The 24,446-nt window shown below is 38.9% G+C and overlaps 1 protein-coding gene across 5 annotated transcripts in view; it reads right to left on the reverse strand.

The window, feature by feature from the left end:
- Positions 1–3,381: 3,381 nt before the first annotated feature.
- AGO3 (argonaute RISC catalytic component 3) overlaps positions 3,382–24,446 on the reverse strand; it is a 65,375-nt gene continuing 44,310 nt past the window's right edge. For 2 of the 5 annotated variants that reach the window (XM_073317893.1, XM_073317892.1), the window contains 7 exons: positions 23,974–24,133; positions 22,183–22,273; positions 21,064–21,258; positions 20,525–20,659; positions 19,672–19,773; positions 18,243–18,442; positions 13,809–17,113 (listed from right to left, as the gene is read on the reverse strand). In XM_073317893.1, the coding sequence (XP_073173994.1) occupies positions 17,005–17,113; positions 18,243–18,442; positions 19,672–19,773; positions 20,525–20,659; positions 21,064–21,258; positions 22,183–22,273; positions 23,974–24,133 (992 nt within the window). In that variant the 3' untranslated portion in view covers positions 13,809–17,004. Of the gene's footprint in view, positions 4,163–13,808; positions 17,114–18,242; positions 18,443–19,671; positions 19,774–20,524; positions 20,660–21,063; positions 21,259–22,182; positions 22,274–23,973; positions 24,134–24,446 lie in introns of those variants that run through there. The other 3 variants (XR_012155648.1, XM_073317894.1, XM_073317896.1) reach the window with 3 other exon arrangements.

The raw sequence follows: 24,446 nt of genomic DNA on the forward strand, positions 1-24,446 counted from the left end.
TCTGTGATTCTCCCTCAGAAGGTTGTTTAATAAAGTCTGTTCCACTCATGCTTCACCAAGCCGAGGGCTGCCCGGCTGGGAGACCTCAGGCTACACCTACTTTGCAGAAGCAGAGCAGGATTGTAGTCACCCTCTTCAATGCAGAGGTGCAGCCCTGCAAAAACAACAGCTCTTTGCACAGGATATTCAGCCTGGATGGAAGCAGTGCCTGCCTGCAGAGACTCTAGGTCCCAAAGAACAGAGGGCACCCACTCCAAACGTTAATGGAGCATTACAGGCTGAGGACTGTAGTCTCTGGAGGCAGTAGCTCATTAAAGATTATGGGGACATGTGCCACTGAGGGCCGGCTTTGGCTCTGCTCTCTGCCATTGACCACATGGTTTAGAGACCACAGCCGAATCCTTCTGGTCTCTGCCAAACAGCTTGTTCATCTAAAACCAATGGGGCTGATTGCGCGAGTATGAAAAGCAAGCATATTGGGGGCGGGGCATTTGTGCTTTTCCTTGAGCAAGGGAGGGAAGAAGCCACACAGAGGCCTCGGAGCTGCAGGACAGGTTGGAGGGGGTCAAATTATATAGAGCATATTACAGTGAAAACCCCAGAGAAAGGCAGGAGGAAGCTTCACACTTTCTGGGCTGAGAGGTTAGTGCTACAGCCAAGGAACACAGAAGGGAGGGAGACTCTCTCTCTCACACACACACACCCCCCTCGGTTGTTAACCAAGGCACAAACCTGTACAGCAAAAGTACAAGGCCTGAGAAGTCTCAGACACACTGCACAAAGCCCAACTCCTGAATCCCTGTCCCCAGCAAGGCCATGGCACCTGGCTCCTCGCACTGAATCAAGTCAGAGCAACTTACCACCTTCCTTCTGGAATTTCTGCCTCCCACTGCCAAGTGGTTGGCTGTGTGGGTTTTTTTTTTTTTTTTTGTATTAGTGGTTACTAAGCATGCTCTGGAGGGTTGCCAGGCAACCATCCTCACCAGGAGCCAATCAGAGGCTTTTTCTCTTTGTTTACAGGGAATGAGAGCCATAGCAACAAGGGGATGGAAAGAGAGAAGGGCCTCAGTGCTTGAGGCCCAGTGCTGTTTGGGATCTGGGATTGCAGGAGAAAGGGAAAGCTGGGATCTGGTGCAATTCAGAGGTTCTGGGTGGGGTTGGAGAGAGGCTACCGAGGAGTCTGGGGAAGGGAGCATCATCTGAGAGAGTAGAGAACTCAGACACGCAGGTGCACCAGGAAAAGCTTACTTACAGAGAAACCTTAGGAAATTCCAGAGTGACTATTTGTTGTGGGGAAAAAAGGAGATTACTCAGTGTGGACAGCTGTTCCTGGGTCCAGATTTTAAATCCCACCGAGATATGTAATAATATAAAGATCCCATATTTTCAACCTTTATCCAATGTTTTATGAAATCTGGATACAAGACACCTCTATCTAGACCTTTAACCACATTGAGCAGTTGATCCAGGAGCAAGCTGGAACAAAAAGGTTTAATTTCTAAGATATATACAATTTTGATTGAAAAGGTTGTTTTCTTAACATCTCAGATGAAAAGTTGGGATAGGGATTTGGACAAAAACTGATCTGGGTGAGTGGATCTTGGTATCGAAAAGGGGATATACATCTTCAAGTTGTGTAGCTCAAAACAAAATTATATATTACTGTACAGATGGCATTTGACTCCAGTTAATATTCATCATATTTTTGCTACTAAAGAGGTGCTATGCTGGAGGGGTTGAGGGAAAGGGGAACGTACTTACACATGTGGAGAGGAAGCTACTAAAGAACATTCATCTGATGACAAAATGCCAGTTTCCTAGAAATCCCCTGACCTATTTACTTAATGTTCCAGTGAAGGATTTACATTTTAAAACAGAATGACATGTTAATTTCTTTATTGTATTGCACATTATTGGAAAAATGTGACTTCTCCTATGGAACTACGGTATAGTAAAATATGGACAGTTCTTCTAATGGAAAAACTTTCACACAAGAGATGCGCCAAATGAGGCTAGGTATTTAGAAATTTGGTGATCCTTTTTAGTGTACTTAAAAGGATGATGGCTCCCCAGCCAGCAAGCCAAAATCTTTAGCCTAGTTCTTTGAACATTCACCGGATCCTGAATAAGTAATGTATGATATGTAGTATGTTAACATTTTATTGCAACTTTGCCTTAAAAGAAGTTTAAGAACCTCATGGTCTTACTTTTGAAAACTGTCCCTACACCATACTTGGGCGTGGGTGTAGCCGACACTGTGGCTGCCTATACTGAAGTCTTAGGTGTAGGCTAGGCCTTCATCTCTTCTCTGTGTAGACATAAGTCTGCTAGGTTCTGATCATCAGTGAATGGTGGAGCAACCAGGTTCTTTGGGGCAGGAACCATCTTTTTGTTCTGTATTTGTACAGCACCTAGCACAATGGGGTCCTGCTCCATTACCGGGGCTCCTAGGTGCTACAGCAATACAAATGAACAACTCCTCTCCTCAAGCCCTCCTGCAGCAGGAATGTTTTCATGGTGTCGCTGGAGAGCTATGAGGAAGTCCATTGCTGCATGATCTGCCTAAGTCACTGCACATCAGAAAGCTGACGTGCAGCTGGTGTAAGATGAAAAAGAAAAGCAGCACCTACTTCACCTTTCCGTGTTCAACCTATCCAGAGTGCAACTGACCGCACCCTCCTTCCCTGAATCTCTGCACCCAGGGTCCCCTCCCCTTCAAAGCTCTTCCCAGCTCTGCTCCTGCCCACCTCTTCCCTCAGAAATGACTACACCTCCCTCCCACTCTAGATGCTCCCACCATTTCTCTTCTCACTTAGCTCCCTTTGCCTGCACCCACTTCAGACACTGTGCCACCTTCCATACCACCACACCCTGTCCCCTTCCTGAATGTTTCTAGAAAGACCTGTCCTAAAAGGTACCAGTGATAACACTAACAGCCATTTCATGCCTTTAGGTTCTACACAGAAGGGATTTTGTATAGTGTGTGGGGATAAGGCTAGAAATCAGGATCAGGGATCCATCGTGCTAGATTCTGTACAAAAGACATGGTCCTTGTTGCAAGGATCTCCTTGCAATAAAAAGTGCTAATCTGATTTGAAAAAAGTGACAGCCCTGAAAAACTGAAGACCTATTCCAATTCTTTATCTATTACAATTTTGAATACTCTTAAAAATAACATGGGTCATTTATTCAATACTAGGATTCCTCCCAACCTTCTGCCCCTACTTCTACTACTCCTTCCCTCCTTGCACCCCCTCACCCCGCCCGTCCCAATGATACTGATTGTGTAAAATCTGCTTTCTAATTCTGTAATTCATTGTCTACATACTTCCGAACATGTTGGAAGATTTGACAAAATAAACTGAGTTATAAATACAATAGTGAAGTTTGGAGCAAAGCTTTTTTTTATTGCAGTTATTAGTGAAAGTTACACTTCAAACTGAAGCAAAGCGACACTAAAACCAATAAAAATCTTTTAAAAAGGTAAAAACAAACACAACATAGAGTCCTTCCAGTATAGAGAATGGCAGAAAGAGAGGAGTGGAATCTGTCACAGAAAACTGGTGACAGTTTTGGCTCAGAAAGAGTTCCATGACTGAATTTCACAATGCAAGTATTGTGAGCGACAGAATGTTAAACAAAATCAAAAACTTGCCCTTTTAATCTCAACCACAGACATAATACATTTTTGCAAAAGAAAATGATTTAACTGAAGGTACAACATTCACCACTGAAAATCTGCACACAAGCATTTTACTTTCAGAACCTTGTTTGCTTTCTGTTCACCTCTTCTTATTCTGAGCCTTCAGCTGACACCATAATACATAACTGGGTACTAAGCACATGCATAAATAGTGCCAAAAACCTCTGATACCATCACCATACCCCCATAGCATTTTATTAGTCTGTGGAGAAATGATGTAAATTGCCAATTTATGCACATTTCAATTTTATATAAACTGTTTTATAATTCTAGCTATTTGTCATTGAATAGCACTAAATAAAAAGTTAGAGAAGTCTGAAAGTAAAATCACATTCTCTCTGACAAAGGTTTGGCAGTCATGTTTAGTATTCCCTCAAGATATCATCTGGTCCTATGTCCTTTCAGATTTAGACCTGCACTGCAACCTCCATTCATTTTCACAGACGTTTTGGAAAAAAACTAAAATAATGAAAGTATTAAAAAAAAAGGTTACATAGTACATTACATGCATTTCAAAACAAAATTTAGTCTTCAAATGATTAAGGTAGGTTTACAATATACCCAACTTGATCTTTTTTTAAAGCCAAAGGAAAGATCTGATGACTTTATGTATATTCTATACCATTCTAGAGAGATTATAGGTGGCTAGCAGAGGGAAGTAATAGTGGGACATGATATTTTACTGTGCTGGAAAAAAAGCAAAAGTTGTGACAGGTAGAAAATTTTGGCAAGAACAGTTTGTTTGTAAAAAGAAGAGGGGGAGGGGCCACTGCTTCTAGTTAGCATTACATTTCAAACCCTACTAACACACATCAACTCCCTCTCACCCCAAACAGTTGCAGCCCACATCCGCAATACAAATAGGCACACACGGTCAAGATGGTTAAAAAGTAAAAATAAAAAAGCTTTTACCAACGCATTTGTCATCCGTCAATCTATTTTGTGCAATGTTTCAAATCTGTTTCATTCTTGAGATAAACCCCCCTTTTCTTTTAAAAATAGGCATTGTCTTCATAGTTAGAACACATTCTATTTCTTGCATAAAGCAATGGTAGCACCAAAACAGAAGGGAGCAGTTAACAGCATCTCAGAAAGAGGAAGAGTGTGTGTGTGAGACATAAATGTGTAAGAGAATTCCAAACCACTGGAATGGTCTGTTAAAAAACAACCCCCCTTTATTCCAAAAAGGAATTCCAAGTAGCACAAATATTCTCTTTATTTAAGTACAGAGTATTATACACATGTAACATTTATATATACACACCACGGCTTCCAGTAGCCTTATACCTAAACATGTGTTGATTCGTAATAATCTTCAAGGTGCACACTATGCCACATGATTTACCATTATCTGAAGACATGTTAACGGCCATATTGGCCCATAGAGAGACACATTAAGACCATCTCTACACATGGAGATGGGAGGCAAGGGAGAGGGGAGAGACGGATTCCCAGCTCAAGTAGGCACACTCATGCTCGCTGTCATTGAGCTAGCATGTGAAAAACAGTACGCACCGCTAGGGCCCAGCAAGTTTGTACTCTGGGCGACCAGCCCATGCTGCTACTCATACAATCAATGCTACACTACTATTTTTAGCACACTAGCTTGATGAGAGCTAGAACAAGTTTGTCACCTCACACTGAGAATCACGCCCCCAGCTCCATGTATAGACATAGCCAGTGAGTGCATATTACAGTGAAACCTTTAAAGTAATGCCTGATAGACAACACTCATAGCTATGCCAACCAACCCCATAGCCCTGTGGCATTGAGCAGTCAACGCTTTCCCACACAGAATGCCAATGCTATTTATCCATGAGCAGTCTATGCAGGAACGCCAAACTGTTCACACCAAGGGAAATAAGAATCTCTGTCAAATGAATCTATACCCTGTGAGCCCAATACTCATTTTATCACCTGACATGTGAAACAAATTACTGTACGTCAGTACTGCTAATCATATGGGAGAACCCTGCTAAGTGAATGCCAGCAACAGAAGATTGGTTTTTATCAGTACAGTTACTGTACCCAGAGGCTATACACTTAAAATTGTTACCGTCTGCAGAACTGAGCTGAAATGTAATATTTTAAGGAGCAGCACTTATCTTCAGGTAAACTCTTAAAGCCAGAATCAACGCTGCAAAGCTTCACTTGGAGAGATGAGTACACTTTCCTCTAACACAAACTGTGTCCAAAACACAGTAAAACCTACAACCAAGGTGGAAAGGGTTATATTAGGGTCCACAAAACAGAACAGCCCAATGAAGCCAACATTCAGTGAAGTTATCTGACATCAAAAGGCTAAACTGTCTTCCTTCTAATAGCCTTCCTATCACTTAATGAAATCTTGCAATATGTCACTTTACTTGCCTGGCACAGCAGTACTAACCTTTCCATGTTGTTAATTTACCACGTGACAACAGAATTTCAAAAACCTTCTTCAAATCTGGCACTATCCACCCCTCGAATGGAAAACTGACGGGCTGATATGCCAAAATGAACAGAACCTTGCACAACCTGCATTTTTCTATTGTAAAGAACTGGGTGTTTGAACAGATTATTTTATTTTTTAAGAGAGACTTCCACAGTTGGGCAACTTTAGACAAAAAAAATTTACTGGCCAATAATTCTATATTTTAATTGCTATTCTTGCAAATCTGTGTTTACACAGACTTCTCCATTTTACCGAACACGTTGCAACAATAAAACAATCCTGTTGTCAGAAAAATGATAGGTGCAAAGTCAGCATTATAGACCCAGTACTGCTGGCTTTCCCAACAGGTAACTCCCAGAGCAGATAAGACGTGTGCATGAAGACCACACCTTGGGTCCATGGCACCACCCCTAGAGCAGGTAGATGGGAGAAACATTAAACAAAATACAGGACTGATAAATGGAGATGAAAACTTACAAAAGTACCTCAATTTAGATGTATTAATAATTTAGTACTTCTATAGCATTACTCATCTTCAAAACATGTAATACCTAGTCCTTACAAAACAGCGTGCAGTATTATCCACATTTTACAGATGGTGCAACTGAGGCAGAGTGACTAACCCAGAGACACAGAGGGAGTTTATGTCACAGCAAGAATTTGAATTCTGGAGTGCCTGGCTACAGACCATGCCACAGTCTCAAAATTCAGAGTGGTAGCCATGTTAGTTTGTATCAGCAAAAAGAAAGAGGAGTACTTGTGGCACCTCAGAGACTAACCACCACGAAAGCTTATGCCCTAATAAATTTGTTAGTCCCTAAGGTGGCACAAGTACTCCTCGTTCTTTTTGGTCTCAAAATTGTTTCAGTATGGTCCATCTGAAACTTTCCCTCCACATTCTGAAAATCCACCTTCACAGCAGCTTCAACTCTAAAATCTAGCATCCAGAACTCAGTGGTGAAACAGGTACAGGTAAGTGCTTTTGCACTGCATGTAGTATACACAGATCTGCTCTATATTAGTACCTTGGTATAGAAGAGAAGGTACTTTTCTTCTCAAACCTTTCACACCCAAGACATTACAAAATTCTTTATATAGACCAACCCCACCTTAGCTGCTGGCAAAATAATTTTTACAGAGGTAATTGTGGCATAGAATTTTCACCACAAGGCTTCCACTTAAATCAGGCCAGTTTGTTGCGCTCCTACATTTGTTATACCACATTCTTAAATGTTCCTCATAGTTGCCAGGAAAAAAAACAGCCAGGCTCCATAAGAATCAAGCAAAGTGTGTGAATGGTCAGATGCAGATGTGTGTCTGGACAGTCTCTATGCAAAAGAACAAATTGACACAAATCTGACATCAAGAATTACAACATTCAGAAACCTGCAGGAGAACACTTCAACCTCCCTGGTCACTCAATAACAGACTTAAAAGTGGCAATTCTTCAACAAAAAAACTTCAAAAACAGACTCCAATGTGAAACTGCAAAACTGGAATTAGTTTGCAAACTGGACACCATCGAATTAGGCCTGAACAAAGACTGGGAGTGGATGGGTCATTACAAAATCTAATTTTACCATACTAATTTCTCCCTACTGTTACTCACACCTTCTTGTCAACTGTTTGAAATGGGCCACCCTCATTACCACTACAAAAGTGATTTCTCTTCCCTTAATATTCTACTGTTAATTGAATTCTCATTAAACTGCCCCCCCCCAACTTGGTAAGGCAACTCCCATCTTTTCATGTTATGTTGTGTGCGTGTGCGTATATATATATATATATATATATATATACATACACACACACACACACAAACTATTTTCCACTCCATGCATCTGATGAAGTGGGTTCTAGCCCATGAAAACTTATGCCAAAATAAATTTGTTAGTCTCTAAGGTGCCACGAGGACTCCTTGTTTTAGCTCAAAAAGTACCTGAAAGGGTAACAAACTCTATAAATTCATGCATAATCCCATTCAGAGTGCATATTCCTTAACAAAAAAGTGACATGAAAATTTTAAAATATTAGCATTGTAACAGTGGGCTAAGGAAAATGAAAGAAGGATCTCAGTTTTAAGTTTAGTGCATGAAAATCTTAACCATAGCATATCTATTTGGGAATGCTGCAAGCGTAAATTGTCTTCTAGCTTCTGTTCTTGATCAGAAACCAAGGCAAAATGCCTGCTGGGTTCTCAGTATCAGCTCAAATAATTCCTGCAAGACAAATGTTTTAAGAGTGCTCAAATCACCTTTTGAGATTCCTACCAATTCTCTGAAGAACCAGAGCAGAATGCAGCTTACCCTGCAAAATTCTGTTTAAACCCTTCCTGGGTTTCTCTATTAGCAGTTGCTTCACCACAAACCATCACTCATTGCCTTAACACTCACTAGTCCAATAACTAAACCCTTGTTTTCCAAAGGGTAACAAAATTGTTGCAGATAGAAATGGATATCCCATGCGGGCATAATATGGTGAGTGAGTTTGTTTAGAGGAAAAGGGAAGGTAGGTTAAAAGCTGAACATGAGTAGCACCAATTGCAATGCCACGGAAGATGAACACTGCAACTGACTGCTCTGTCTCTGGATGGCTATGTACACTGCAGTATCAGCTGCTGAAGACTGTGGCCAACAACCTTCAACACTAATTAAATGTTATGGTCTTACCCATGAAATCTTTTGGCTGTAGGGTTTCAAATTGAACCAATGTACCAGAATTTTAACTAAGTATTTAAAGTAGCAGTGTTTAGGTAAAAGCAAAATAAAAATGTTGTTCTTTATAATTTTACATTCAAATGTACAGCGCCCAAGGGCATTACTAGCTGCTTCTCTGCATTCTTATGTGGTAGAAGGAACACAGGCACTCATTTGAAAAAAGCTCTTTCCCCTCCTGTGGTTGTTTTTAAAGTGGCCAAATGCAAGAGGCTTTTCCTTTTGGTGACCTAAACATGAAAATACAGGTTCACAAGGTTCTGAGCCGCACGTGTTTCTTGCTGAAACCTTAGCTTTCCATTGCTTATGCAGTTTTAAATATAAACACTAATTTCCCCTTTGCACTGCTTTTGACAGCTCTCTATTGTTGGTTTGATGTGACTGTCATCACGGCCATCTGTTCTCTACTTCAGTAATATAGGAAAGAAAAGTGACAAGACTCCTGACATACAATTCAGTCAGCTTGGTTTAATCATTCACCCCAGCACAACCTGTTACCAACAATACAATTTATTCCAGAAAATGTTCACTCACCAAGTCTCTATCAGCAAGGAGGATGAATTAAAAACAGATATATGCACTAGATTATTTTTCCTACTGAAAATATTTCATGAGAGTGTGTCTGCACCATCAGCAATTTTTTAGTTTAAGCTTAAACCGGATGTTTTAAAACATCACACACTTGCCGCTGAGTAATACAGATCTACTGTAATTACATACATATGCCACAGTACATCTTAATCCAGGTATGACTGATTAGTAAGGGCTTGTGCCCAATAAAAACAATATCACCAAATTTAAATTATTACATCTCTTTAGACTTTTGTAGCCATATTTACAAAGTATGGAAAGCAAAGAAGACAAGAACTGAAATCTTACTGGATCTCAGCAACTTCTGGATTGGTTAAAAGTCATATAAAATTGGCTATGAGCAATGGAAAAAAAGATGCAGGGTCTACCTTTGCATGAAAAAATGATGGAACAAGATTTTTTGGTCCTTTTCAATCTGTAAAATAAAGGTATGGCTGTTACTAACGGGACAAAAGTAAGGTAGTTTTGGCCCTGAATTTAGGTTTTGTGGAATAAACTGTAATAAAACCTAAACAAGAAATGCTTTCAGGAATTTATGATTTAAAAGAAAAAACAGTTTAGGTGAAATCACTGTAGAGGAAGGTTTAAATGCCAATATTGCTCTGACTATAAAGTTACTATAAACTAACTAATTTCTTTGCCTAAGTTGAACTAGAAGCAAAGGACAGCAAAAACAGAGAAAAATAAATTAGATCTTTAAAATTCATTTTTATAACCTACATTAAGTAATAAGCAAGTATTTTTAATTATGGATTAACTTGATAGTGCTCTTTTTCCCTAAAGACCTAAAAGTTCAAGCAAGGATCACTATGCCCACTTTACAATTTGAATAGATTAATTACTTGAACTTAAGTGAGCAATTCCAAATTAATATTTAAAATAAAGGTGCTGACACTGCTTAATCATACTAAAAAAACTGATACATTTACTGAATAAACCACAATTCCAGCAAATATGCCATCTATTAGTAAAAGTGGGAGTCTCAGATTAATGTTTCTGACTCTTGAAAACATCTTGCTTAATATAGAGAGACACCAGTATTCTCAGATGATCTAGAACTGTTTTATATATGTTAAAGACCAGTACTGCATTTACAGTAATAAACTGAACACAGAAAAGGGCACATCAGAATTCTAAATCAAATCCAGCTACTGTTTTATGTCCTGATCATTTCATTCAGTTTCTCCTCAATCGTTAGTAAAGTTATGATTTCACAAAGAAAAAGACACCTAGAAACAATTCCCTCCTAAAAAAAAAAACTGTTAAAAAGCAACATTCAGGACAAACACATGAAACTACAAGCTGCACACAAATTACCAATAAATATAAGGAAACACCACAATAAAGGACAAACCTCATCTTTAAAAAAAAAAATCTTTTAACTGATATTAAGGCATTACAAAAATGAAAGTTGTGTGTGTATTTTTGCAGGCATGTGCAAGCACATTACAGTGAAATCAAGGCAGAACTTTGCCATTATTATTACTTTATGCAGCATTACAAGGTTACTGAGGTGCAGTGTTTATTAGTCTAGTCTACAACTCTTCCTGACTGGAGGAATGCTCACCAAAGTCAACAGGGGTTCCACAACATCTTTAAGGACAGTAAAAACAGGGCACCAACAATCATCCAAACACATTTACCACTTATATTATCAAAAGTCCCTATTAAGTCATTAGAAGTTCCATTAGCATGTAAACATTACTCTCTTAAAATACAGGCTGGGTGAAGTCTACTCAAAGTAGGACTTACTATCTCATTATAAGCCTCCAGAGAATTTTACTTCATCTCCAAAAATGAGGACATGTCCTTTGATCATCTATGATCCCATTTAAATATTAACTACACCACTGCCTGAAGTGTTCTGCGCTATTTCTCCCCCTTTCCTCCCCCAATGCATCCTCCTTTAAAATAGGAAGTGGTTAGTTACATTAAATAAAATCCAAACTACTTCAAGCCTAAAAGTTGAATTTGGTGATCGCTCCTCTATACCTTTCCCTCCTTCTGAATATACCCTTCCTCGGTTATTCTTGGTCCTGACTCAGAAACTGCTGCTTGAAGATATATAAAATGATACCAAACACTTGGCATTTTCAATAATTTTTCTCAAATTTTCAGCCATGTACAATTTGAACATAAAAATCTACAGCACCATCTTCTGAAAAGGCACTTTCTGAGGACTGTCTTGCTTTAAAAAAAAAATTAAAAATTGCTCCAAGTTTTAACAGAGGAACTTCTTTGCTTTAACAGGATACTACAATAATGACCCATGTTAGGTTTCAGAGTTAGTCTGTATCCGCAAAAAGAAAAGGAGTACTTGTGGCACCTTAGAGACTAAAATTTATTTGAGCATAAGCTTTCATGCGCTACAGCTCACTTCATGCTGTAGCTCACGAAAGCTTATGCTCAAATAAATTTGTTAGTCTCTAAGGTGCCACAAGTCCTCCTTTTCTTTTTACCCATGTTAGAATGAGAGGATCTCAGACAGAATTCTAACACAGTCAGGGGCACATGGCTGGAAAGGTGATTGGTATGGAGTCTCTCCGCCAACTCCCTAGTTTCTGTAACGGTGATGCTTCGTTGGTTTGCTTCTTTGCAAACCTTCACCTACCCGCCACCCCCACTACTTCCCATAGGCTTCTCAGGCCACAAACTAATTTTAAACCTCAGTGTTCTAGTGATTATATTCTTGAGATTCTGCTAGACAGGTAAAACATAGGGTCCTGTACATATCAGATTCACACCTCACAACTATTGTAAAGTCACAAAGATTTTCTACTAGCAGAAAACACTGAGGTTAGCACTCGCCTTAACCTAATTTTTTTCGTTTTTACAAAAATAATATATATCTGAGCGAATTGGCTAAGTGAAGTTTTTATAATTAAAAGATGTGCCAAAACACAAATGGTATCCCATACACAATGTCAAATTCAAGTACCATCTTTGGGTAGGAAATAAGCCAGGAATATTTGTCCCTTTGACATCTACATGGATTTTCTATTTGATAAAATTAACTGGCCAGTGGCAGCTACATTTACTCCACAACGCTGCAGCTGATGGAGCATTTGTCTGGCATGAAAAGAAACTTCAAGACGACCATTTGGAAATGAAAAGTTATGGTTTCAATGTATATAATCAGTGCTTCTTTGATTTCTCTGTTATGAAAAGTGCTTTGAGAAAGGTTTTCCCATCAGTTCACAAAACTGAGAACACAAAGGCTGACAAGTTTCAAGGTACGAGTAAAATGTAAATCCAGAAAGGCCTCATACTTTTGAAATTGAAGCTTGGAAATTTCACACTATTGTGCATTTGAGCACTAGTAAAAAACCAACATAAGCAGCTAAGATGTGTACAGAGGTGATTATTCACCTAATGTCCTGTGCCTAAACATTGATACAACAAGTATCTGCACAAAAAGAAGAAATGGAAATAATTTAGGACCAATGGCATCTTGAAAGAATTTGACTGACAAGCTTCAGGAATCCATTTTAACTTAAAAGCGGTTACAAGGGCTAAACTACCATCTAAAAGCATCTCAAAAAGAATCCTAGGGAAATAACCTTTGCATAATTTCAACTAAATGGTTTAACATTTGACAGCCATCTAACAATCCTGAGTAAAATGGCCACAGTGGAAGTGCCCCACAAAGCAAAGCTGCTTTGTTTGAGTGGAGTTGTCAGTCGTGCTGTTAGCAGATGTAGCAAGAGTTTAACAATTCAAACTACTAAGAATTCTTTCCAAAGTTGCATCCACTAATCACTAGATCACATATTTAAAGTAACCGCCATTATCAAAAACCCTTCTGTTAACCTTAGGAGAAGCACTGTCATTTCTAGGACTGTGGTTCCTACAAATTGGTACATGTACCAGTATTGTTATTTCAGGTGTGTGGGGCTAGCATCCTTGGTTGCCCACCCCAAATTTTGTGCTGGGTGTCCAAGTGTATGCCCCCGTTGTTTGGGAGGTTAGTGGCACTTGTTAGTACAAAGTAAAGTCTTAGTCTGGTAAACTGGTACAGTGTCTGAGAAGATTGGGAACCACTGTTTTAGACAGATGTATGCACAAATGAGGCCAATGTTTCCGCAAAATGGAACTGTCAGCCTTTGCCCACATCCCTGTTTGGGCTATATACAGAGTGCTCCTGGAAAGATAAAGGGATCATGTGTGTTGCACTTGAGATTTCTCTAAAAAGCACATAAAACTCGAGAAAAACTTTTCTTTAAAGGAGAGAAGGTACAAAAATAAAAAATCGATATACTCCCATGAAAATATACTGGAAACTGCCACCACAGATGAGGTACCATTTATCCCCCCCACCCCCTAAACTGCAAACATCAAAATATATATAAGTCTTTAGACAAAGGAAGAATATCTGGCTATTTAATCTCAATTAAAATGACAGCACCCTTTGTTACACTTGGTATTTCACACTGTTAATTTTCTTTTGAAAAACGAGATACCACATCTAACTCTAAGCCTTGGTTCCTGCTCATCTCCTCATTTCCTAGTGCAGTAATTGTCCGTCTCCATTTAAATAAATATAGCAGCTACAGTATCATAAACGTGTGGCCCTCACAACGCCAGTAACTTGATATTGTAATACAAATATACGTATCGGCACTTTATGTAGACATTTGCAAAACTAAGAATATAGAGATTAAAACTCCCAACTTCTCTTCACATGAAAACCAGTTACACTGGCCTGCTGAGCAAACGTTTTAAAGTCATTTCCCCAATGGATTTTTACATATATTTAAATTTTTGGTGAAAGCAGCAAGCAAAGTAACGTAAAACTTTCAAATCATAGTCACTGAGTGTAGGCAGACTAGAAACTATATAGTGTCTTTAAAAGAAGAGTTAAAGGCCATATTTTTTTAAAAAGGGCTTTTCATCAAAATGCCAGTTCACAAAAAGTCCTTGTAAAGCAGGTTTTTCTAAAAAAGCCCCTTCAATTTTAAAAAAATTAATCTTATATAAAAAGCCAAACCTGGGCCTTTTATAAATGGGTCTACTAGCTAGAGCTCTTCTAAGAGTTACTTCTGACAAGTTACAGAATAAAAGATAGAGAGATTTGTTTGGAAACCATCTTGCTCCAATCATTTCATTATATTGACATCCCTGCAGCAGTTTTATTCAAAGGAGCTGAAAGATAAGTGCATGAAGCAGCCAGAGAACACTGGGACACAATTTAGTTAGGAATCTGCAGTCCCACTGATGAATGAATATAATCCCGCTATCAATGAAAGAGACTCCTAAGAGCTTGTTGGCTACACAGAGATCTGTTATAATAGTCCCCTTTTCTGCCAAGCCGCTAGGTACACTGCCCACCAGCATGACCATTTCCAGTGCAATTTTAAACTATGCAAAAAATTAGTTTCTTTGCATTATGTTTCTTGATATTGGGAGAAAAATATATATGTATATACACCAACTATTTAGTAAAGCGCTTTGAGACAGTGTTGTGAACAGCACTACATACATTTCAATACAATGTACAAATGCACAAAATACAGTACTTAGTTTTCTGGCAGAAATGGGAGAAATGCATGCCTGTTAAAGCAAAATGGGCTCAGATTTTAGGCTCAAAATACAGTAAATTGGCAAATATAGTGGATTACATAAGAAGGACAAGAGACAAATGAGATACTTAAACAAACCCATTGGTTTTCGTGTGAAGAGCAGGTGGAGTTTAGAAGGGCTGGGATAACAGCAATGCCCATAAAAACAATCTGCAGTATATATGCATATATACTATGAACCAGTGCAAATAAAACAGTCAAAAATGCAGTTCACGAGGTTACAAAGTGCAAAACTCCCCGATGCCCAGACGTACTGAATACATGCTCATCTCTATCATCTTTAAAATACTTGTTTTAACTTTAAAGTGGAATGAACAAAAGTCCCATTAATGTTTTGTTTCACATTTCAGTGATTTAACTTGTTAAAATTATCCCAGCCCTCTTAATTTATTTGTAAAGTGAAATGAAGCCACCAACATCTTAATTTTAAAAGGAAAGCCACTAAATATGAAATAAGCAAAAATTGCTTAAGAACTTCATTAACTTCTTAAGACATTTTTTATGATTAATGTCAGCTACATTAAAGAAAGCATCTGAACCTGGATCTTCAATTAAAAGTCTTCACTTGAGTTCAAATAACTGCAGTCTCTTAAACCCAAAAATGTACACAATTCCTTTGTTAAATCAAAATACTGCATTGATTGCCAATATTAAAGCTTGCAGAATCCTAGAAGCAAAGGTTTTGCTGTTCTTAGCTGGTTTGATTTAGAAAAGGAACATGCATGACTCCTGATGACTATAAAACTTTCCTTTTGAAATTAAGGCTTTTACTTTGTCCTTTTAAAATTGTGGAGGTGTCCATTCTCCCACAGTTAGTGGTACAAACGCCGCTTTAATACAGCTAAACGGACACATTTTTCCTTTAGAACGGCTTATTGCACTAAAAGATAGCAAAAACAAGTTGTCAGTTGTTTTTTTAAAATAAACATGGTTACATTTCTAAAAATAAAAATTGATGTTGCCCATATGTTCTGTAATAATTAAATTAAAGCATTATTATTATTCTAATAAATATAAAAGAAAAAGAAGCTAAACTTCAAAAACACACACATGTATGAAATCACATTAAGGTGTAAGAGGCAGCAAGTAAACTAGCAAATAAAGACCTCAACTCTAAAGTTTTGTTTCTGGTGTTTACTGTGTGTAACCCATAAAACAAGGAACATCTGATCTTGCATGAAGCTCAAAATATATTTACGACTTGCCAGATAGAGCATTAGTTGAAACTTCTGGACAAGGTAAAACAGCAGCTTTAGTAAACTCACCAGGGAGCAAGAAGAGTTTGGATCACTACTGCTGCACAGACACCACTAGCTTTTTTTAAAGGGAGCTATTGGAGTTGAGGACTCCAAACTGTGAAGAAAGACACAAAGGCAGCAGTTGGCTAAATTACGTTCAGATTAATGGACCAATGTGTGCAAAACCCTTCCCCTAATTTTTTCTAGTTAGTGCTGTACATTGAAATGTACTTGGATATGTTCCCATTCAAATGCTGATGGCAAAAATGAGAGAAAGCCTCCTCAATGCATTTGGGTAAAGACAAAAGGCTATTTCTTGCACACTTCCCCCCTCAACAATCATTGTGATTGCTCTATAGGTCGTTTGTGTTTTTTTTTAACTACATCATTAACTTTTTTTTTGCAAAGATAGTTGTGCTGCCAAGCAACTTGAGGTAAAGGCATAAAAGGGTTAGACTACAAGAAATAAAAAAAATAACTGATGACAACGGCACTTCCTACAGAAGACCGCCCCAAAAAAGCAGTTGGCTGGTTTCATATTGCATAATAGTGCTGTGTTCCTCGATGAAGTAAACAATCCTCCTCGTGTCAATTTAAGGATTAGCCCCTTGCCCCTGCACAGTGTCGGCTTCAGCATGATCGGAGGCGCACCCCATAAACTGACCCCACCGGAAACATACATTGTATGTGGCTTAATTTTTCAGTTCTTCCTTTCGGTGAGTATGCTCCGATTTTATTGATTTATTTAAGCGAAGTACATGGTGCGTAAGGTGTCTTGGTGAATCTGTACAGCCTTAGCAAGGGCCTGTGGGTCTCTCCCATTGCTTTGTCCTGAAACATGGCTTCCTTCAGCACTGCAAAACAAAGCGAGAAATATTAAAACTAGCAGAAACCCTTTCAATTTGAATGGCCATCATTATTTACCAGCACTGCATTATTTCAACACTCAGGAAGGGAACATGACAATTTTTTAGAGCAGAGTACGGTGAGAACTCCTGGGGTCTACTCAGCTTTGTCAGCTACTTCATGGCTTCTGCAAGTCCCTTCACCTCTGTAGCTTGGCTAGCCCATCCATAAAATATGTATACTACTTCTTACCCTGCCTGGTGCTTTTGAGGCTTAATATTTATAAAGCACTTTGAAACCTTAAAATGAAAGGAATTCGACAAGGGGAAAGCATTATTACCACTCACCTCATTCATGGCAGTATTTCTGGTTTCAGGATTAGAATTTAATGCACATGAGTCTTTTGGCCCATCTCCAGGTAACAATGTTCATTAAACAAAAACTTTCTTTAAAATCTTAAACTTTAAATACTTTATATAACAGAAATTGAACACCACACTATACACTTATGTATAGTGGTAGTAGTAAGGAAATGTGTTTGAAGGCCAGCCCCACAGGTGATAAATTAAGCTACTGCTCAGCGTGTATCATCAACAGCAGTGGTTCCCAAACTGTGGGTCACGACCCCAAGTGGGGTCACTCCACCGTGAGCAGATGGGGTTGTGGCAATCCTGAGCGTGCGGAGGACGCCATTTTGCAAAATGACATCTTTCACACATGACCTCACATGCATTGTACATGCGATGTCATGCTGCATGGAGGATGCTATTTTGCTCTACAAAAAAAGCCCCCCTTCTCCCCCACTGTCCATGCAGTGTGATCTTACACCATGTGTGTGCAAGGGCACACTGTGCAGAGAATGCCATTTTGTAAAGCAAAATGGCGTCCTCCATGCAGCATGACCTTGCACAAATGGTGTGTGAAAGGCCACGCTGCATGGAGGATGCCTTTTTTAATCAGCATCCTCCAGACTGTCTGGGATTACAGGAAGCAGTACCTGTGAAAATGAGGTCATGCAGCAAAAATGTTTGGGAACTGCTGATCTAGTCAGATAGTCTAAAGCCTGACACCATGGAAAGGGTTTGGGGCTGAGGGCTGAAAGAGGATATAAATATAAGCACTTGTGTTTTCGTTTACCTGTCATGTTCTTTGTCCACAAGATGGTATCTTGCTCTGAATGCTACCAGGTGAGCATAATACGCTGGTGCAGGTATAGAAACAGATCGTGTGCAACGCACATATGTGTGGCAGAGCTGGTAAGTCAGCAGCTGAAGTTCATCTGCAGTAAAACAGTTATCATCCCACAAAACATGATAGTGTGAGGGACGGCTGGTACCCTATGGAGAAGGGAATATCAGTTCACTTGTCTGGCTCTCTCATATGTGTCAAGTCAGACTTTAAGGCCAGGAGAAATTATTATGATCATCCAGTCTAACCTCCTGCATAATACAAGCCAGAGAATTTCACCCAGCAATTCCTACATCTAGCCCATAACTTCTGGTTGAACAACAGTATCTCTTAAATACTTCAAGTGACAGAATGCACACCACATTAGGTAAATTGTTCCAATTGTTAGTTACTACCACTTAAAAATTTGCACCTTATTTCTAGTCTGAATTTGTCTAGCTTCAGCTCCGAGCCATTTGAGCTTATTATGTCACTGCTAAATTTATCAGCTTCCCCACCACTACCAGAAATCTCCTCCTCATGTAGGTACTTCTAAACCATGATTAACTCACCCTCCTACCCTTCCTTTGGGTAAACTAAATCCATCAGGCAGGGTTTGATGAAGTTCATCTTAGGATACTTAAGGAACTAGTAGAAGTAATCTCAGAAACCATTAACAATTATTTTTGAGAACTCATGGAAGATGGGTAAAATCCTGGAGGATGGGAGAAGGGCAAACATAGTACCTATCTTTGTTTAGAGCAATCAGTGATTCAAACAAAAAAACCTCAGAATATACTTGCTGCATGCCACCAAAATTCCCTGCAGTTTGGTCAAAGATTTCATAAAGAACAGAACTTAAAACTCTGAAGAGTTTAACTTCTTCCATTCTTCTGAACTCAGTATTTTGATGCAATTTGCCTCATTAAGTTGGATCCCCATTGCACTGCTAGCAACACCAAACTGCTAGATTCAATTTTATTATCCTATAGTTTACCATCAGTCTAGGCTTAAATCAACTAATTTTCAAGGCTGCTTTCAATCCTCAAATTGAATCAAGTTCTCAAACACAAACAGTGTTCATTTCATTACAACTAAATATGTTTAACATAGTGTTCTATTTTCCTAATGTATATGAGGAGGGTTCATTACTTCCTCTTCAAATGAGCCAACCTCACATCAAAACAGATTATGAAAATAAAAGGTACCTAACAGCTCAGTTAAGTAAGTCATTGGTAGTGCTGGTCCCAGAGACAGGTTTCACAGCTCTCAAGGAAACAGAACGAGAAGATGTTTGTCTAACATACAATTGTGTGTGTGTGTGTAGGTATATTTTCAAAAAAGGAAAAAAATACTTGCTGTAGCCAAATGTATTCATTTATAAAGGAAGGAATCTTACCTGTATTCCAGCATGACTACAGAGGTAAAAATCAAACTCGTATGGGTGTGTAATATCTGTATCTACAGTTGTTCCAGCTGGAATGTTGCCACTTCTTCCAACCTACAGAGGTGTTGTGATGAAAGCAATATTAGCTAGTCAATTTTTCAGAAAATAAAGCAATAAAAAATTATGACGTTCTTATGTCATCCGATCGTAACTTTAAAACACAACAATCCATTCAGAGTATACAGCATTCAGTAAATGGAGCCCGCACCGTAACCCCTCCCTTTCGAATAAGCAAATGTAATGATCTGGGATGTTTGCTCTGGACAAAGCACTCCCCTTTTCTCTCTAAAGTTAAGCATGCTGCATCCACAGCACTTTCAGCTCCACCTGTCTTCAGAAGGGGGAAGTACTTAAAGATTTAACTATGTATATTTTGGTCTGTGTACCCATCCAGTCTGCATTAGATCACTCAGAAAACAAGTAAACTTGACTGAAATAAAGTCCTTTATGGTTTCACATTCTCTTGTATTTAACATCTTTTTAGAGCCTGTATCAAATAGTATTTCAAGATATTTAGCTTTCTTCTAAATGACACAAACACCTGGAATTCTACAAGAACTGCCCAGGGTCATCAGCTGAAGTTTTACAACTAAATTTAGAATAAAATAAGATCTTCAAAGACAAAATAAGTTGGGGATCATTTTTTGCACCTGTCAATCTTGAGCATTTCCTTTGAATGTGAGGAATACATGAAGTGGATTTTGTACAGTTTGTACATTTGTACAGTTAGCAAAAATACTAGCACAATCTTCTCTTCCTTAACCTTTTCACATAGGCAAGTACACTGGAATGGGCTAAGGATTACCCTTTCAGTTCTGTCCGCACAGAACAATCGCGTGTGGTGTCGTTTCTGTACTACGATGTAGGTTATTCCTGGCTGGTAATCTTTCTCCAGACTGATGCAAGCCTCTCTAATTGCTAGCAGCTCATAATACAACACCTACAGGCCAGAAACAATAGATTAATTGACTCTTACATTGTACTCTGAACACTGTGTCTAGTAAATAGCACTCTGTAGTTAACACTTGTCTCATGTCTGTTATGCAATATTAGTAATTTGTAGGAAGTCTATACTCATCTATGGCTCTAAATGGTCAGCTTCTCAACAAGGAAACACATTTTTCATCCATTTGATAGAATATATCATTACTTTCCTCAGCCCCCAATCTTAAGAATTCCAAGCAGTTTCCACCTAATGGGATTCCCTAGTTGGGATTTCACGCTTCCATAAGAAGCGTGGCCAATACATTGTGGTGCTACATCTTAACTCTGAGTGTGAAAAATGGAACTATAACATTGCTCAATTCAAATCTTACCACAGTAAAAAATTCAAGTGTAACGAACCTGTCGAAATTGTCCTTCAGAAACCCCATCCCTGTAGAAGATGATACGTGTGGGTTTGAATCGTGTTGACTTGTAGAACTGGATGAGAAGTTCTCTTACCATGGAGGCCAAATCTTGGATAATCTCCTGCCGAGGTCTTTGAACTCTCACTGTGGCACAATATCTGCTTGGATGAGCATCCATACTACCTACAACCTATATGTGTGCGGGGGGAGAGGGGGGGGAAATGAGAATGTGAAAGATCCATGTGGAATTGATACAAAGTATTTTACCAGGGAAAAGTGAAGAGGTTTTAAATTTAAAGGTTTGTTTTAAGAAGAGAATAGTCAGATCATTTAAGCAAATGGCACAGAATTTATTGTAAGATGTGTGTTTAGAAATCTTAAACCTTTTACAGGAACATGTTTGAAACTTGCCTTTTACCAGCCCTTCACAAAAAACCTATTTTATATCTGCCTTGGAATTATTCTTCTTCTTTTGTTGGCAATGCAATATTTCCTCTTCTACCCCCACTTTAGTAATTCAAGAAAAAACTCCCCCTGGTTCATTGCTTCTTCATTAAGAACTCTGAATAGTCCCCCTTCCATTCTGGGAAATATAGCAGATAACGTAGCAAAAAGCAGCATGGGTACCCAAGTGTCTAAAGATTTTGCCTTACAGCCCACTTGTCCTTCCCAGGCTGAAAAGCAGAAAATTATTGAAGAACTTCCTGCCAACACCAGTCTCATAAAATCATCTTTGTTTAAATATAAACAGCAGCATTTTGTTAGTTTAACTATTAGAGATGCATGTTTTTTTTCAGAATTTAGAGCACTTACAATTCAGTTATGTTCTCTCATAGAACTATTATTTAATAGCACCACTGACATAATGTCATCTTCAATAAGTATATTAGAACACTAAAAAGCATTAATCGGAAATTTTAAGCAGTACTTTTGTCTTCAAGAAGATATCTGATTTCTGTATGTGGAGAACTGGAATATACAAAGGAAAATGAAAGCCACATCAAAAGTCGATGAATTAATTTATGAAGTTTCAGTCCTCTCATAAATGTAGCTGCATTTTCTATTCTCACCTTTTCATAACATATGAGAACTAAGACAATTTCATTGGACTTACAGCAGCAATGGAAGGCTTCTTTCCGTCCCCAGCAGGCGGATGAGTGACATCTGCTCCCAAGAAGATCACCGGTTGTTGGAACACAGAAGGTCTTTAAAAACAAAAAAAAGTGACAAGTCAACCTTGCACCAGCCATTCACCTACAATTAAACTTCTAAATCCTGATTTTTGTTTCTTAACTTGAGTATGGGTAGTAAAGGAGATGACATTTCTACCAGACATTCAGAAGACTATGTTTAGACAACACAATCAGTGTCAGGCACATTGTGGTGAACTTTTCCTAAACACTCTAATAGTCATTCCAAAATACATCCCTGTTTACTGCTAATACAATGCTATTACAGAAATTAGTTTAAAAACCATGATGCATGGTTAAAATAATTCAAAATAATTCTCTACAAAGACATATCGTGATTGTTATCAATCATGTTGATTAGGGTAGTACCTAGAGGCCAATCAAGAATGGAGCTCCATTGTGCTAAGGCACTGTACAATGTACACTGTACAATGCCAGAAAACATAGCTAGAGTACACACTGTTCTGGGTGATGTGGTATGAGTAGCAAGGAGGCATGTTAACACTTGCAATCCATTCTCATGGGACTAGAGAATGGACTATGTGCTTCATGTGTCACTTTGGCTATCGATACCTGGGCACAGAGCTTTCAGAAACAGTCTCCAGAGAGAACTTGCAAGAGGTTATTCTGGACCACCACATTACCTTCTGCATACTCCACTTTTTCCAAGAATAAATCTGTTCTAGTGACACTTGGAGCTAAGGTGGCCAAATGCTCAGTCTCCAGGGTGGATACTAAGGTCTCTGCTTGCAGTAGACTGTTTGTTCTAAGATAGTGGAAATGTTTACAGACTAGACTAGGAGTACAGTGACCCTGGCCAGTGAGCCATTATCAGGAGAAGCTTCTAATCAGTGAGATCTATTAGAACAAAGGTCTCATAAGCAAGGTAGAAGCAGCCTCGTCACTTGAAACATTTAAAATTGACTGGGACAAAGCATTTGAATACAGTATACCGAACCATCATACACTAGCAGGAGGAGGATCTAGAGGACTTATTATGCAGCAGCAGGAGGTGAAAGACCCATAGTACATCCTCTGTCATTGTTAACAGCACACAGGACAGCAGGATTTGTCTGTTGGCTGAGCACTGTGATCTTCTCTGAAGAATGCTGTGGTATCCTACACTTCTACCCAGACAGCCTCTCCAGATGGAATCTTAACTTAATACTTCCATTCAAAAACAATACCTCTAGAACACCAGGATCTCCTCTCATTCATTTCTCCTCAAGTACTGGGTAGTGACCCAACATCTCAAATGGGGATTTGATTTACAACCTTCCGATTCAGAGACTTAACAGCCATTTTGACACCTACTGGGGAGAGCTTCAATATGACCCAAGTCTCCACTTACCAGATCAGGTAGGAAGAAGTGATGGAAACTCCTTCCTTAGAAGTTTTTAAGGTCAGGCGTGACAAAGCCCTGGCTGGGATGATTTAGTTGGGGATTGGTCCTGCTTTGAGCAGGGGGTTGGACTAGATGACCTCCTGAGGACTCTTCCAACCCTGATATTCTATGAATCCTGGAGGTCACTGCTGAACCAGGATGTGCTGTGAGATGCAATGTTGTAATGCCAAGAGCAGCATCTTTGGTTTCACAAACAACATACCATTTTGCACATAACCCCCTTTCCAAAGGTTAATTTTGGATGTTAAATATCAAACTGAAAATAGACACAAGAATAAATCCCAGATTGGCCCCCATTAGAGATTCTTACCGTTGATGAGGTACAAGAATGTTGTTGATTCCTCCTAATTTAACATTAATCTTTAGGCACAGGTTTGAGAGAGTCTGAGGAGATGTTTTAATGACATTCTTGACTTGAACGCACTGCGTGGCCATCCCCAACAGCGTATCTCCCACACGTTTCACCTCCGCTGAGAAGCAAGCATTAATTTACATTTTTTTAAAATGTATTAAGATTTTTAAGCCTGTTTGAAATTCAGGCAGAGAACAGAATGCAGCCAAAGCCACTATTAGTCAAATTTACATTCTGCCCTATCAACTTCCAATTCAAATGCATGCCATGACCTGTCTTCCAGTTCCTTACAGCTTACGATAAAGCATCTGGTTTCGGATGACTAAAGGACCATCATCTAGAATTTAGCCTCTTACAAGCTGAGGAGCAAGTACACCAACTAGCACACTTGAGCAAAAACATATACCCCTCCCCTTACGTTATTCCCTTAC

The sequence above is a fragment of the Lepidochelys kempii genome, chromosome 19, assembly GCF_965140265.1.
Source record: "Lepidochelys kempii isolate rLepKem1 chromosome 19, rLepKem1.hap2, whole genome shotgun sequence".
Classification (NCBI taxonomy): Eukaryota; Metazoa; Chordata; order Testudines; family Cheloniidae; genus Lepidochelys; species Lepidochelys kempii.